Genomic DNA, 16,098 nt, shown 5'->3' on the forward strand with positions numbered 1-16,098 from the left:
GCTTCAATATTAAACCCTATATGAAATACAATGCAAAAACTAAACTCAGTGAAGTTAGGATACATTGCGTCTTTAATAATTGCCAAAAGACTGAGAGCTTATCTATTTAATTTGCACAGTACCCATTTCATTATGCAGTATAACATTAGGACCACACTGCTCCTACACAAAAGCCAATGTCTAACAAAAAGCTCAAAGGGGGTTGGAAGGCATGAGTTGAATGAAAATTCTTAGAACTATAAATTTTAAATATAGACAGAACTGATATTATAGGTGAAATATATTTAAGGATAATGGTAATATTCACTGGTTTTATTGGAAATGGCTTGCATGTAACTAGGAGTCTATTGTACACAAGAAATTTTGAGAATTTTTTAAGATTAATTTACTTTATGAGTATGAATGCTCCATCTGCATGTATGTCTGCATGCCATAAGAGGGCACCAAATCTCATTAGAGATGGTTGTGAGCCACCACCACATGGTTGCTAGGAACTGAACTGAGAACCACTGGAAGAGCTGCCAGTGCTCTTAACTGATGAGCCATCTCTCCAGCCCTGAAATATCTTCTTAAAAGACAAGTATTTCTGCTTTTTAAAGCATAAATATACATATTACTGGTAAATACTTCCCTCTGCTTGTAAGAGCCACAAGTTTGTATGACTATCCTAATGATAATTTTACTTTTATTTTCAGTTTAATAAAGGCAAAATAATGACTTCTAAGTAACTTCTGGCAATGTGCCATACAATGATCCTCATTTGTCTGGATCACAGCTATAAAGAAACAAATTAACCAAATCACTGACCAAAGTTATTTTCTTTAAAGAAAAAATGACACATATAAAAATGTTAACTTATAATGACAATTCCATTTAATAAATAGCAAGTATACCCAAGAATTATTGCTGAATATACAAAGGGTTTTTTTTTGTAAAGTCCATGTTAAAAACTAATTATTTTCGACTTATCTGAACTCCTGAAGAATTTGCAGAATTCACAAACTATTTCTTCTCTATTCTGATCTAAACTTAACATAAGGAAATACCTGTCAATTTCAAATCACTTAAAATATTGAAAACAAAAATGAGAGAAAGCAGAAAAGACCACCCTCTGTGATCGGATGGCAAGATAAAGGCTGCCTATTAGCTTATGATTCTAAACACCTACTTCTGACGCTGAAAAGGGCAGCTCTCAAGGAACTAATTTAGTCTAGTCAGTTTTCCTCTAATAGAATAAACACCCCCCAACATAAAGGACAGAATCCTAAATTCTTATTGACACTAACCTAAAGGAAGCGGAGTCTGTACTCCCAGCTTGTTTCAAACTCTGTAAAATCATCAGTGCTGCTTGTGGATTGACAAGAGAATAGTAAAATGCTTTATCTGACATAGCTAGTACATCTTAACTGTCACTGGAAATCTATTTTCTAAGAAAGTCTTACAGAATCACTTACCCATCTACTGAGCAAACGTGGAGACTGCACTGCCCTACCACTTAGGAGATCACCTACAAACTCTTCCTTTCTTGCCCCTCAAAGGACAGGGAAAGAGGACAATTCCTTATATAGACAAGATCACATGAGCCCTGAGGGGAGCATCCCATTGCCAGCCGAGGCTGCTTAATGCTCACCCTCAGTCAGAGCAGTAAAAAAACCTCCAGCACCATGCTGCTACTGTGAACAACCACACAAGCCCCTCTCCAGAAGACACTCATCCACCACATAGTTGCAATTCTGAAGGAGACTAGAGGACACACACTGCAAAACTCAAAGTGTGAAATGAGAGTAAAGAAGTACAAACAGCCAACTCATTAGTCAATCAAGAACATGACACAATCATAAAGCATGAACTATTTTAGTCTAATATCCCTGCTATCAACTGAAATTCCAAATCCAAACTGAGCAAAACATGATTTTCTGAGCTTTTCTCTGTCTGAGAATACTATTACAAAAGGAGAATAGAATACAGTACCTACTGTTGGCATGAGGTTTCTATTCAGTAAAATGATAAGGTCAATATCTTTTAAGCCATTAAAAAAAAACTTTTTTGTGTCCACACCAAGCAATGTCTGTACATTTACATTACAAGGCATGCAATATGTGGGTCTCCAAATAATGTGATACTATCAAATTACATTCTTAGCCATGTTTCACAGTGAGGAGCAATGCTTGAGGAACTATTATCTACCTAGATTTTTATAAGGCAAGCTTTCTATTCTAGTCTACATGATTTGTGTGTAAAAGCTATTTATTACAAACTACACAAAAACTCCAGTCTAGAAAGGTACTTTCTCACTGATCTGCTCTGCAACCACATGGTGGCACTATCAATCATTATTATCTCTTTACTCAGTACAGTGAATCCCACTATAGTATCTAACATTCCTAAAACTGTTTACTCAGGGGAAGTTTTGCTGCTTTATGCAAGGAAGGAAGGAAGGAAGAGGAGTCTACCACTGTTCTTCCACAGCACAAGTGGAGTGCATCAAACCATAAAAAACTGCACCAGACTCTTATCAATGACTCATATTCAAGCTCCACTGTGATAACATTATGAACAGGAGTTTTGTAGATTTACACATCAGTTTTCAATAATGAAGCCAAAGGCATTTTCAAGTCAGTATATGCAATGTGGGAGAAGGGATGGCCATTCAGGAAAGCATAAAGTATTTACACCTGAATTATATTACCATACTTGCTGATGAATTCACTAGCCTGAGGAGAGACTAGGAAATGTAACATTAGCCAACACACCTGAATGTGACTCTTCTGAGATCTTGTGTCAAGAAAATATACAAATCCAAAACACTTTTCAACTTTTATGATTTTTTTTTAATCTGATTTGAGCTGACAAAAGATGCAAAGAAGCACAGCCAATCCTGAGCTCCTAAATCTTTTGGGAGGGAAGAAGCATGCCAGAGGCATTCTTGTCTGCCATCTTCATGGCATAAGCTGAACATACTGAAGTATTCTCATCCACCATTTTAACCTTTGCAGCAAGTGCTTCATCGTTAAGCTAAGCATGCCCCTAAGCCTATGCATCTTCCCTTCTTGAACAACCTTAAACTACAAATGCTCAAAATTGTGCCCACCTCTAAAGAGTGTTCCTCTAAGCATATGCATAGGTCTCTTACAGAAAATTTGTGTGCTTCCTTTGTTGGAGGAGCCACCATTTTGGCAAGAACTTGTTCTCTCTTCCTGCTGTAGCTAACAGAAAACTCTCTACTCTTTTAAACAAGAAAAAAATTACTTTGACATTTATGTTTCTTTTGCTATGTAATATTGATTAACGAGAAATACAAGTTCAAAACATGACCTAAAGAAAATAGGGGCTAAAATCTTTAACAAAGCCTGGGCTACATTCTGAGAGCTTGTGTTTATGTTTTGGTTTTTTTCCTTATTTTTTTAATCAAATTAATATGTATTTTGAAATTTTTTTTTATTTTTTAACTAGTGAACTTACAACTACTTTCTTTAAATAAAAAATAAAAAGCTAGCTCTCCCCATTTTTCTAGTTACTAACTCAAAACTATATGGCTCTGTAAAAGCTTCTTACTTAGTCCATCTCCCTTAGGGCTGTGCATCCTTGATCTTTAAGTGGCAGAAGATTTAACAGCATCCTCAAAACACACTTGAACTTCACTTCCCCATTCTCAGTTACCATTATATTAGAACACATATTTACTCCTAAAAAAGTCCCTTAATTACCGTCATGTCTTCATTTTAGCAAGCATGGCATAATACTCTATACTCTAGTTGTCGGTGACTTGAAGCAAAGTTTGGGTAAAATTTATGTTCCTGTATAAGAACGTCAGCCATGCTGGGCGTTGGTGGCACACGCCTTTAATCCCAGCACTCGGGAGGCAGAACCAGGGGGATCTCTGTGAGTTCGAGACCAGCCTGGTCTACAGAGCAAGTTCCAGGACAGCCTCCAAAGCCAAGTCAGCCATCAGCATTCATCTCTGCTTTGGCACCCATCCACACATCCAAACAAGTTCATGCCAGGACCATACTTCTTGAGGTCAACCACAAAAAAAAGCCTGTGCTAAGTCTAACAAGCTATAACAATTGCTAACAATTATAAAAATTATCCTTACCTATCACTAAATTTGGTGATCATACCTCTTGAAAAAGGAAATACATAGAATGTGTATCTCAGAATGCAAAATTAAGTGAAATAACGAACACAAGAAATTTGTGTTGGGGGGGTGTGAGTGTATAATATTTTCCTCATTTTAAGTTCTTTAAAACATTAGCAATTAAAGGGGTCCATACCAGACTGGTGAAAGCCACAGAAACAGCTGACCTGAACAAGGGAGAACTCTTGGTACCCAGACTGATAGATAGCAGGGAAACCAGCAGGGGACTGATCCAGACCCCCTGAATGTAGAGTGAGGAGACTGGGGCCTCTTGTAGTGGATCAGTACTTATCCCTAGCATAGGAATGGACTTTAGGAGCCCATCCCACACAGAGGGATACTCCCTGAGCCTAGACACAAGGGGGTTGGCCTAGGCCCTATCTCAAAGAATATGGCAGACTTTGAAGAATCCCCCCCATGGAAGGCCTCACCTTCCCTGGGGAGCAGAAAGGGTATGGGATAGGTAGGGTGTTAGTTGGGGGTGGGGGGAGAGAGTCCTGGGATTGACATGTAAAATAATTTTCTAATAAAAAAAAAGGAAAAAAAAAAAACATTAGCAATTGCCGGGGATATAGATTGGTAATAGACTGTTTGCCCAGCATGCTCAATGCCAGGGCTTTAATTCCTAGTACCACACACTTCAAAAAAAGAGGCCAGGACTGAAAGATCAAGCAAGAGGATTAAGAGCTCAAGGCCTGCCTGGTCTACAGTGAGTACAGGCTTCCTCAGCAGTTTAGTGACAGCCCATCTTAAAATAAAAAGGGTTTTTTAAGAGCCAGAGATATAGCTCAATGGTAGAGAGCACTGGCCTAACATGCACAAGGCCCTGGGTATGATCAACCCCTAGTACCACAAAACAAAACAAACACTATAGTGGTTGTCTTAGATTGTGGGAAGGTGAGAGAGTCAGCCACTTTGCCTTTCTCTATCCTATAGTCCAACATGAATATGGATAATTGGCTAGATATTTTCCTTGCCTTTATCAGTCTCCCTCCAGTTTTCTCTGAATACTAAGAAGTTGAGCTATACAGATCATACCAAAAAGTCCCCTTCCAGGACCAGGTGTGATGTCCCAGCCTTTAATCCAGCACTCAGGAGGCTAAGCAGGCAGATCTCTACAGGTTTGAGTCCAGCCTGGTCTACCGAGGGAGCTCCAGGCTTGCCAAAAAGAATCTACTTGTGTATTATAGATTACAGAACTCAATGTGTTTACAGAAAGCAAGAAGAGGTGGAATATATTGCCTTACTGCTGAGAAAGGTTGAAAAAAGGAATGACTCATAAACTATTGCAGTTCAAACCATGAATAAAATGTTTCCATACTAAAACATAGAATGAAATAAAAAGATCTGGCACAAGCTAGTCTTTTTTAAAAAAAAAAAAGGGGGGGGGGAATGATAAATTTCTCTTTTTAGGAGGACAGAAGGCAGGAGTTGTACCTTTTTTTTATTTTTTAAGATTACAAAGAAGAAAAAAATAAAAAAATTAAAAAAGATTACAAAGAAGTACTACATTAACTATATTACTTAAACAATAGATAAAATAATATTATAAAACCAAGTAGCACCTAGCATCACATTCTATGCATTAAAAACATTTATCTACATTTTGAACTTCTAAATTTGGGGGTTACTGATATTCATTCATTACTTCTAATTTCTTCCTTATCTTCCTTTTTTTGGGGGGTGGGGGTGGGGGCATTAAGACAGGGTCTATCTACATCGCCATGGCTGTCCTGGGAGTCTGTGTAGACAAGGTCATGAGCTCACTCACAGAGATCTGTCTGCCTCTGCCTCCTAAATGCTGTGATCAAAGGGGTGTACCATCACACCTGGTTACTTCTAATTTCAATAAATGTTTTATTTAAGATAAGTTAAATATCATTTCAATTCATCACAAAATATATTATTCCAAAATAACTTACAAAATACAGCATTCAACACAAAATTTGCTGTTTTTTGTTTGGTTGGTTTTGGTTTTTCAAGACAGGGTTTCTCTGTATTGCTTTGGAGGTTGTCTGGGAACTCGCTCTGTAGACTGGCCTCAAACTCACAGAGATCCACCTGCCTTGCTAGGATTAAGGGCGTGCGCCACCAACGCCTGGCCAAAGCCAAGAATCTAAGCACCTATCTAAGCACCTACACTGGCCACAAATCATGCGGGTCTCCTGAGACAAGAGATAGGTGTAAAAGCAATGTAACTACTGAATGAAATAAGTGTATTTAAAGGAGTAACTTTCCATGTAAAACTTGGTAAAAAATTGCAAACATAACACAAATAAATATAGAGTACTTGAGACATCACAATTACACAGCAGAATTTTAAAAGTATAATTCATATATACTTCTACTTTTTTTAATTACCTGCTTTGCAATTTCTCTTAAACAGGCTACTCCTTGTTCAAAATTAGGGAAAGCTACCGAGCCATACTTTTGGTATTCAGGGGTTGGTCTGATTTTTATTGTAGCTTCTGTTATTACACCAAGAGTTCCTGAAAAAGAAGGGAACAATCCAATGTATCATATAACAATTTTCTAAAACCATATTTAAATCTATTTAATCAACTGATTTTATTGCTTCATTCTGTTATCCATGTTAAATCTATTTAATTCTTCTATTTGGGGAATAATGGCTAATCAAGTCTTTTTAAATGAACAATTAAGCAAATTTTATAGTTTCAAAAATGATTTTAGACTTTCTTTTTTATGTACAAATATTTTAAAACATTTCAAACTTTTTCCAAGAAAGTCAGTTTTAAATGGTTTTAAAGCATAACTTATTAAAAGAAAAGAATGTACTGGCAAAGGTATATTCTGATGTGTCTATATTTACTATGAAAACATTTACTGGAGCAAAAATAAGCTAACTATCTTAAAACTTTAAGACAATTGAAGGATTCTGAGGAGCTATAGCCTTGCCTTGTCTCCTCAGACTTAATACATATAAAGACAAAGGCATTACTAAGAAGCTCTTGTTCAAGAAACAAAAGTATTCAGAAACAAAATAATTAATCACAGTATGAAGCATGAGAAAACCACCAGTAAGACACCATTTACTGCTTGGAGCAGGGAGAAATTAATCTGAAAGAAAAATAGTAAGTTAAATATAAGCATTTGTACCAAAATATTTAAAGAAATATGACTAAAAAGAAATACATTCACAAAACTAATTTTTTAAACCCGTGGTTTCAGATCTACAAATAGAAATTAATTAACACCATTAGCAAATTTTTCATGATCATTTAAAAAAGTATAAAGCGGGATGTGAATACAAAGAAGACTTAGTTACAACACTGGAAATAAAAGTCCAGGAAATGTTTGGCATCCCTGGAATGACTTAACAAGATATAGCATAGGGTTAAAGACTTGTCTGAATCCATAGACTATAAATCAGATTAATTAGATTATTATATATTCATTAGATTGTTATATATTCATATGTTGTGTCTGGTTTATTTAATTGTGAGTCTCTTATAACTTGCATGGCCACAAAATCTCTGTAAGTTTGCCCAATTAACAATTAATATAAAACAAATACAAAAATTAAAATATAACTAAAGTGACTAAATGTTTTTGTTTCCCTCTATCTTTGGGATATAATTTCAACAATAAAATTCATCCATTTAAAATCCTCAAAGCCCTCAAAACAACTTTATGGCCATTGCCATTCTCTTAGTTATCCACAATAACAAGATGCTAAGACCCCACCGTTGAAGACATAATACTCTGGTTCAAGAAAATACAGAAATCATGTTGGAACTAACTTGGAAGCTTTCTCCTGCTGGCTACCTTTTGTACTACTGGACCCTGAATGCTACAGTACCAACCTGCCAGGCAAGATGTATCCATGGATGCAATTGTGGCATGACCATTAAGGAAGCAAACAACTATTTTCTGGTTGGATCTGAAGCCTGGTCCATGGGAGTGTACTAATGCCTAGTATTGTAATGCTGGTCAAAAGCCTATGGCTGGGGAGAGCATAGACCCTGTAAGTGTGTAGAGGGGTTGGCAGGCCACTACTGTTATTTTCTTAAAGAGATATTGTCAAGCCACCTTCTAACTGTTATGTTTATACCCACAGATCAGTGCAGCTCTCAAGACCAAAAAATTCTTTGGGCATCAGGCTTCAGTCTGTGCAAAACTGGTTACAATGCTGAGAATAACAGAATATTGAGTACTCAGCTCTAAATGGGACATCTGGGTCAACCCACAAAGTTCAGGGAACATTGTGGAAAAGAAAGAGAAAGAACATAAGAACCAGAAGTTGGAGTGGAATGCTGTAACATGCTCTCATCTATCTGGACATGGTGTGGCTGCTGCATTCATGAACTCAGAGCAGCTATGGCTACTTGCACAAGATTAAGTTCATCAATAATTCCAGCATAGATGGTGCAAGTGCTCCTAAGGCTCTACCCCTGGCTGAGGAGCTATTGGTCGTTGATGGCTGATACAGGAGGGGAGTCATTTCTCTTTAGAGATGTAGCCACTGATAGATTGTCCTTAGTGCATCACATGTATGCACAATCATTACTATAAACTAAATTTAGACCATTTTAATCTCCACCCAAACTGTACGAATTAAATAGCCATGCTCCATTTCCATACCCGCACCCTAGTCAACTATTCATAAATATATCCTATCGTTATTCATATGCATATTCTGAATATTTTATATGAAAGAAATCTCATAGTATGTGGTCTTGTGGATTTTTTTCATTTGCTATGGTTTCAAGATTCACAATTTTACATTACCTATCATTATAATCAATGAACTACTGAAAACTCTGGGAGCTGAAACATCTAATAACTGCAATGAAAAGTTCACTTAAAGAACCTGCCCAACAACATATGATCTGGCAAAAACCAGAAGAACAAACTTGAAGACAGACTGACAAAGATTGTGAAACATTGTGTTATAAGAAGAATAGAGAGAAAACAAAGAAATAACTCTCAGAAGAAACATGAAAAACCACTAATTACATTATTAGATAAATAATGAAAGTGCTATGAGGGAAGGGGACAGAGCATAGGGCAGAAAACTTATTAAAAAAAATAGGTGAAAACTTCCTCCTAACAGTATCCTATATATCAAATGAATTCAATAAATTCCAAACAGGTCAACACAAAAATATTCATAAACAGAACATGAAAACAATGCTCAAAGTCAAAGACAGTAAAAAGACTTGAAAACTGTAAATGGGAGCTAATTGGTCTAGATAATAAAAACCTGGAGACATATATAGAGGAAAATGCTTACTTCTTTAGCATCTCAGCAGACAAGAGAGCGATTTCTTGTTTCTCCCTGCTTATATCCTGTTTCTGCCCAGATAACACTTCCCATCTGTCTGTACAGACCGCCACACCTCTATGGTTAGCTAGTGGCACACTCTATTCTCTGACCCTCAGACGGCTTTATTTGAACAAGCAATATATCACCACAGAAAACAACATGAATAGATGAACTACAAAGGAAATTTTACAAAATGTACAACTGACTTATCAACAGAAATGATGGAATCTAGAAAATAATGGAATAACATATCCAAAAAACACAAGGAAAAAAGCCTATCAACCATAAATCATGTATCTCACATTCTCTGATCACAAAAGTCAGCTGGCACTTTTTTGCTATAAGACCAGACACTGAATAAATTCTAAAAGTTCTCCAGTTAAAAGATGATGACCTTAAACACCAGAAATTCAAGTTAATACCAGTAAACAAAACAAATAAATTACAACAGAGTGTACCAGTTAAAGAAGTTATATAACACAAAAGAATAAAGAACAAATCCATAAGGCAACATACTATGAGACTCCTTTTATATTAAATGCCCAAAATATATAAATCAATACAGGCAGAAAATATAGATTAATTATAGAGTGTGGTTATGATCATAAAGCCCTACACAATTATAAAAGACAATGTAGATGTGTAATTCTCTCTTCTTATACACTGTTGAAAGACAATGCTATAAAACAATACCATTATAATATGCTTAATTATATAACATTATAATATGCTTAAACAATACCATTATAATATGCTTAAACCTACAGCAGCACAAAGTTGAGTAGAAACAATGGTCTATGCAGGTGGACATGACCACATATAGTAACTTGAGGCATAGGAACAAACACAGGAGAACCAGAAAGAATAAGCAACAAAAGCTCTAGGTGTACACTTGCTCTCCCTTTTTCCAGCAGCTTCATTACAAGTCATACAATTATATAAAGTGTAACTGTACTGTTGGGTTTATAATAGCTATACAGGTATAACAATAATACCATAAAAGAGAGTTTAAAATTACAGAGTTATATAGGAATGCTACTTCTGTGTTATTACATATTAGAATCAAGTTGATTCTGCTTAAGTAAGATGTAGATTTGAAGCCGTAGAGCAACCACTAAGAAACAATTAAAATAGGTATGCTGGAAATGAAAAAAGAAAATAAAATCAGAGAAAAAGTACTGACCAAAAGCAAAGGCAAGCAAAAATAAAAAATAGATGGCTTGAGTAGATGCACCTGTGGCAATGACATAATGTACTAAGCAACCAAAAGACAAGACTTTCCAAATGATTAAAATGTATTGTCACTGCCAGAGACACATTTTAAATTAAGAAATACACCTAAACTCAAGTATAACAAAGGTGTACCATGTGAGCTCAGTACTAATACCAGACAAAACAAACTTTAAATAGAATGTTACTACACAGAGAGGAACATTTTGTAATGACAAATCATTGGGAAGACACACAATTATAAAAAGATGGCACTAATAACAGGACAGGAAAATATATGAAGGAAAATTGATACAAGTGAAATGGATATGAGTACTGGAGAACTCAATACCCCACTGAGCAAAGAGAAGACTGAATAACACTTAAGTGAATTTGACCTAATAGACTAGAACATACAATTCAATAACAGTAGAATGTAAATTCATTTCAGGTACACACAAAACATTCTCCAGGATACACCACAAACTAGGCCATAAAACAAACTTAAACAGATTTCTAAAGACTGAAATAATATAAAATATGTCCCTATTATAGCTGGACATAAACTATCCCCCATGGGCTCATGTATTTGAACACCTGGTCTCTACCTGTGGAGGTGCTATTTTAGAAGGGTATGGAACCTCTAGGAGGAAGGTCCTCACTGAAAGACATGTGTCCCTGGGAGACTGGCAGTGAGAGTTATAGAATGATCCTATTCCTGCCCAAGCCTTCTACTTCTTGGTCAGTAGAGGTATCATTAAGAAGCCTCATGTCATAGCCCCAGGAATGTAAGCCAGTCCAATCATCATACCTTCCCATCTGTGGTCAATACAAATCATTCCTCACTCAAGTGGCTTTGTGCCTAGTAGTCAAACCACTAGAATAGTACCTAAGACACGAATGGGGTCTTTGCTATAAGACACTTGACCATGTAGTTCTTAGGCTTTTGGAACTGGTTTGTGAGAAGAATATAGAAGAGTCTGAAGTGGTAGTTGAAAGAAATCCTAGAATGCCATAAACAGAGATGATGGATGATTCTGGTATGAGTTTGGAAAACCATAATGCTGATAAAAATGTGGACAGTAAAGGCTGGGCTCAGGACATTTCAAAAAGAAGTAACTTCTACTAGCCTCTCTAAGTTAAGATACACTCTTCGTCAATGACTCTTTCCTAGATCCTGGCTTCCAGAGACTTCATTCTTAGAATTGCAAGGAACTGTGAATAGTCAAAAACATTTTTCTTTTTATTTAAAAAAATTATTTTTCATTTTACATACCAACCCCAGTTCCCCCTCCCTCTCCTTCTCCCATCCTCCCCACTTCCCCTCTTCCTACCCCTTCCCTGGGGAGTCAACAAAGTCTGGCATACCAAGTTAAGGAAAGACCAAGCCCCTCACCCCTGTATCAAGGATGAGCAAGATATCCCATGACAGGGAATGGGCTCAAAAAAGCTAGTTCATGTACCTGGGATAGGTCCTGGTTCCAGCCCCCATCCCAACAGATCAAGCCATATAACTGTCACCCTCTTTCAGAGTATCTAGTTTGTTCCCATGCAGGTTCCCCATAGTCCATGAGCTCCCACTAGCTCGGGTCAGCTGTCTCTGTGTTTTTTTTTTTTTTTTTCCCATCAAGCTCTTGACACCCCCTCCCCCCCCCCCCCCGCTTGTTCATATGATCCCTCCTCCCTCTCTTCAATTGAACTCCAGGAACTCAGCCCAGTGCTTGGCTGTGGATCACTGCATTTGCTTCCATCAGTTTCTGGATGTAGGTTCTATGATGATAATTAGGGTAATCACTAATCTGATTAAAGAGGAAACCAGTTCAGACACTCTACAATTGCTAGTAGCTGAGGTCATCCTTGTAGATTGTTAGGAATTTCTTTAGCATCAGGTTTCTCCCTAACCCCATAATGGCTCCCTCTATCAAGATATCTCTTTCATTGTACTTTCCCTCCTCTCTCCCCCAATTTGGACTTCTTGATCCCTCATGTTCCATTCCCCATCCCCCTCCCTTCTACCCGTCCCTCCCAGTTTACCAGGATAGCTTAACTATTTTCCCTTCCTGGGGCCCTCCATGTGTGTCTCTGGTAGGGACCCCTTTTTACCTAGCTTCTGTGGGGTTGTAGATTATGATGGAGAAGATGTGGAGTAAGGGGAGCATTCCTCCACTGCTAGTGGGAGTGCAAACTTGTACAGCCACTCTGAAAATCAGTATGGCCATTTCTCAGAAAACTGGGAACCAATCTACCTCAAGACCCATCAATACCACTCTTGAGCATATACCCAAAGGATGCACATTCATACAACAAGGACATCTGCTCAACTATGTTTGTAACAGCATTATTTGTAATAGCAAGGACCTAGAAACAACTAGATACCCCTCAATGAAAGAACGGATAAAGAAAATGTGTTACATTTACACAATGGAGCAACACTCAGTGGTAAAAAACAATGGCATCTTGAAATTTGCAGGGAAATGGATGGAACTCACTAATAAGTGGATATTAGACATAAAGCAAAGGATAACCAGTTAAAAATATATTTTTAAAAAAGAGAACTCACATCTTAATCTTTAATATACATTTTAACTAAAAATGAGAGTGAGTGTGTATGTGTGTGTGTGTGTGTGTGTGTGTGTGTGTGTGTGATATACAACTTAAGATAATGATTCTCTCTCTCCCAGAATCTATTAATATTCATTAGTTCAGAAGCAAGGGATAGAACACCATGGGTCCCCCCACTCCTGCCAATCATTACTTGATTGTTGACAGGGCCAGTCTTGTACAAGTCCAGTGCTACTAAGTTCATGACTGCAATAACTATGTCATGCCTAGAAGATGGCATTTCACAGCACTTCTTCCTATCTTATGACTCCTACATTATCTTTTATTAAGTTTGTTTTTTGACAATTTCATAAATATATGTAATGTATACAATGCAGTGATTATTCTGACCCTCTCTCTTATCTGATTTTTAAAAAGTGGTACTTAGAAAAATGGAGATTTAAAAAGAAAATCTAAGAGACAGGTGGCTTCATTGTTGAAAACTAGCAAATACTTAAGGGAGTCACACCAATTTTTCACAAATTCTCAAACAGTGACTCACTTTTAGAAGTGACTATTACACTAAGACCATCAAACTAACAAAACAAACTAAATATGAAGTAATGCAGGGTCTTCATCACAAGGAAAAATGATAGGTATGAAAATATGTCTATGAAAACAATCACTTTTATAATCCAAGCTGACTTCACTATAGAAATTAACATTGCATAATTTATGTGGGGTTGTTGGTCACAGAAAACCCAAATATCTCCAGACTAATAGTTCTTTACAGCCCTGATATTTGCTCACTAGAACTAGAAGATAAGAATCTACTGCTAAAGATGACACATACCTTGGAGGATGACCTGCAGGATGTTGGTGGTGCACGCCTTTAATCCCAGCACTCGAGAGGCAGAGGCAGAGGCAGTCAGATCTCTGTGAGTTCAAGGCCAACCTGGTCTACAGAGTGAGTTCCAGGACAGCCAGGGCTGTTACACAGACAAACCCTGTCTCTAAAAAAAAACCCAAAAACAAAACAAACAGAAACCCAAAAATACAACAAAAATCAATGCAACCTTCAAATTACCTCTAAGCAAAGATAAAAAGAAAAGAATTCCCTTAGCCCTCCCATAGTTCCCAAATGCTACATGTTTATAAGTGTGAAAAGGAGTGAAGGGATGCTTAAGCAATCTATCCACGAGAAAGAATTGAGGGTAGCAGGCACAGTGGTTAACACCTCTAATCCCAAGGGAAACTGAGTCAGGAGGACTGCAAGTTTAAGATGAGTCAGAACCATATAGTAAGTGCCAAGCAAGCCTAGCCTAAAGAGTAAGACCCTGCCAAAAAAATCAGGGGGGTGGGGGGAAGAGTGGAGGGAGAAGAGAAAAAAACAGAGTAATTAGGGACTAAAGAAAGTACACACAAAATGATGCCCAGAAGACCTTCATTTAACAGTAATGCCAAAATACTATCTATATAAAGATATACTATCTTTATAGCCATAGTCCTGGCTATATAGAAGTTTGAAAAATGCTAAGAACCAAGCTGGGCATGGTCATACATGCCTTCAATCCCAGCACATAGGAGACAGAGGCAGGTGTATCTCTGTGAGTCTGAGGCCAGCCTGGTCTACATAGCAAGTTCCAAGGCAGTCAGAGCTACAAAATAAAGAGACTTTGTCTCCCCCCCCAAAAAAAAAAGAATCAAGAACAGCAGTTCTGAAAAATCAAGAAGAGTGTACAAACACACACACACACACACACACACACACACACACACACACACACACACACACACAGCTACCACCACCACCATCACAAATAACCAAGCTATCATCATACTTGATATGATCTCTACCCTTTCATTAGGAAACATAGTTATTTGTTCCTTCTTTGCTGTCACTATCAAAGATCAGAACTTGTGCTTGAATAACTAAGTACTTGTTCTTTTGAAGGGACAAGCAAAAGCACCCTGTCCTAAGTGCTGCCAATTTGACTTCAGACTCTATTTTACCTTTAGGGTGAAACAAAGTTCAGGTTCCCAAGCCCTAGGGGAGCTGGGAACTTTCCAATGGCTGACCAACCTCCTTATTAGACAATAGAATCAGTCTGTTACGCCCCTTAATTCTCTAAAACATTATGGTTGTTCCTAAGAACAGAAAGAACAAATGAGTCTGATTGGCTGGAGTAAAAAGGCTACATTCTGTGTTGGTTGCAATGGTGAAACATACAGGGAAAGTCCCTAATCTTTTGACTTCTGATTGGTGAGAATTGTAACTATAACTTGGCAACAAATGTTTATGGTTTTGTGCTTATAAACCCTGCTTCTATTCCTGACCTGGGCTGTCAGGAAAAGAACGCTCCTGAGTCCTTGTCCAGCAGCCCAGTCAATCAACAACTCCACTTATGTGTAATTTATTAAAGTCTATGGAACCCTTAAGTTTTGTCGCTTTCCCTCATGGCAAACAACAGATTTGATAAGACATTTTCATTCTTGAATATAGCTAAATGTTTCCAAACTCTATCTTTTGAAGTAAGCAATGAGTCCCTCAGCCAATTTGGAAACACTCTGCTTTAGTTTATCGTATTTCTCTGAATTTGAGGAACGTCCCTTTCCCATTCCAAAATCTGTAAAACAGGCCCAAGCTTACTTTTCTCACACCATTTACCATTGTGTTTACTCAACAGCTTGCAAAACAGAAGAACTACATATTTTAAAGGATCTGAAAAATGGCATTCTAGTCTATCCAACAGTAAGCAAGCAAGCAATAGATACTACTTGCAAAAAAAAAAAAAAACTTAAATGACAAACAGAAGTTTAAAAGATATTATGAATAAAACCATTTTTTTAAAATATCCATACTAAGTAATAAAACACATGCTTACAGAAAAATAAGATAGAAAAAGAACAATTCATCAGTCCT

At 37.2% G+C, this 16,098-nt stretch overlaps 1 protein-coding gene across 1 annotated transcript in view; it reads right to left on the reverse strand.

Moving 5' to 3' along the window:
- Agps (alkylglycerone phosphate synthase) overlaps positions 1 to 16,098 on the reverse strand; it is a 106,293-nt gene that overhangs the window by 45,149 nt on the left and 45,046 nt on the right. The window contains exon 11 of the mRNA XM_027420134.2: positions 6,500 to 6,627. Within this exon, the coding sequence (XP_027275935.1) occupies positions 6,500 to 6,627 (128 nt within the window). The remainder of the gene's footprint in view (positions 1 to 6,499; positions 6,628 to 16,098) is intronic.

Source organism: Cricetulus griseus, chromosome 6 (genome assembly GCF_003668045.3).
Source record: "Cricetulus griseus strain 17A/GY chromosome 6, alternate assembly CriGri-PICRH-1.0, whole genome shotgun sequence".
Lineage (NCBI taxonomy): Eukaryota > Metazoa > Chordata > Mammalia > Rodentia > Cricetidae > Cricetulus > Cricetulus griseus.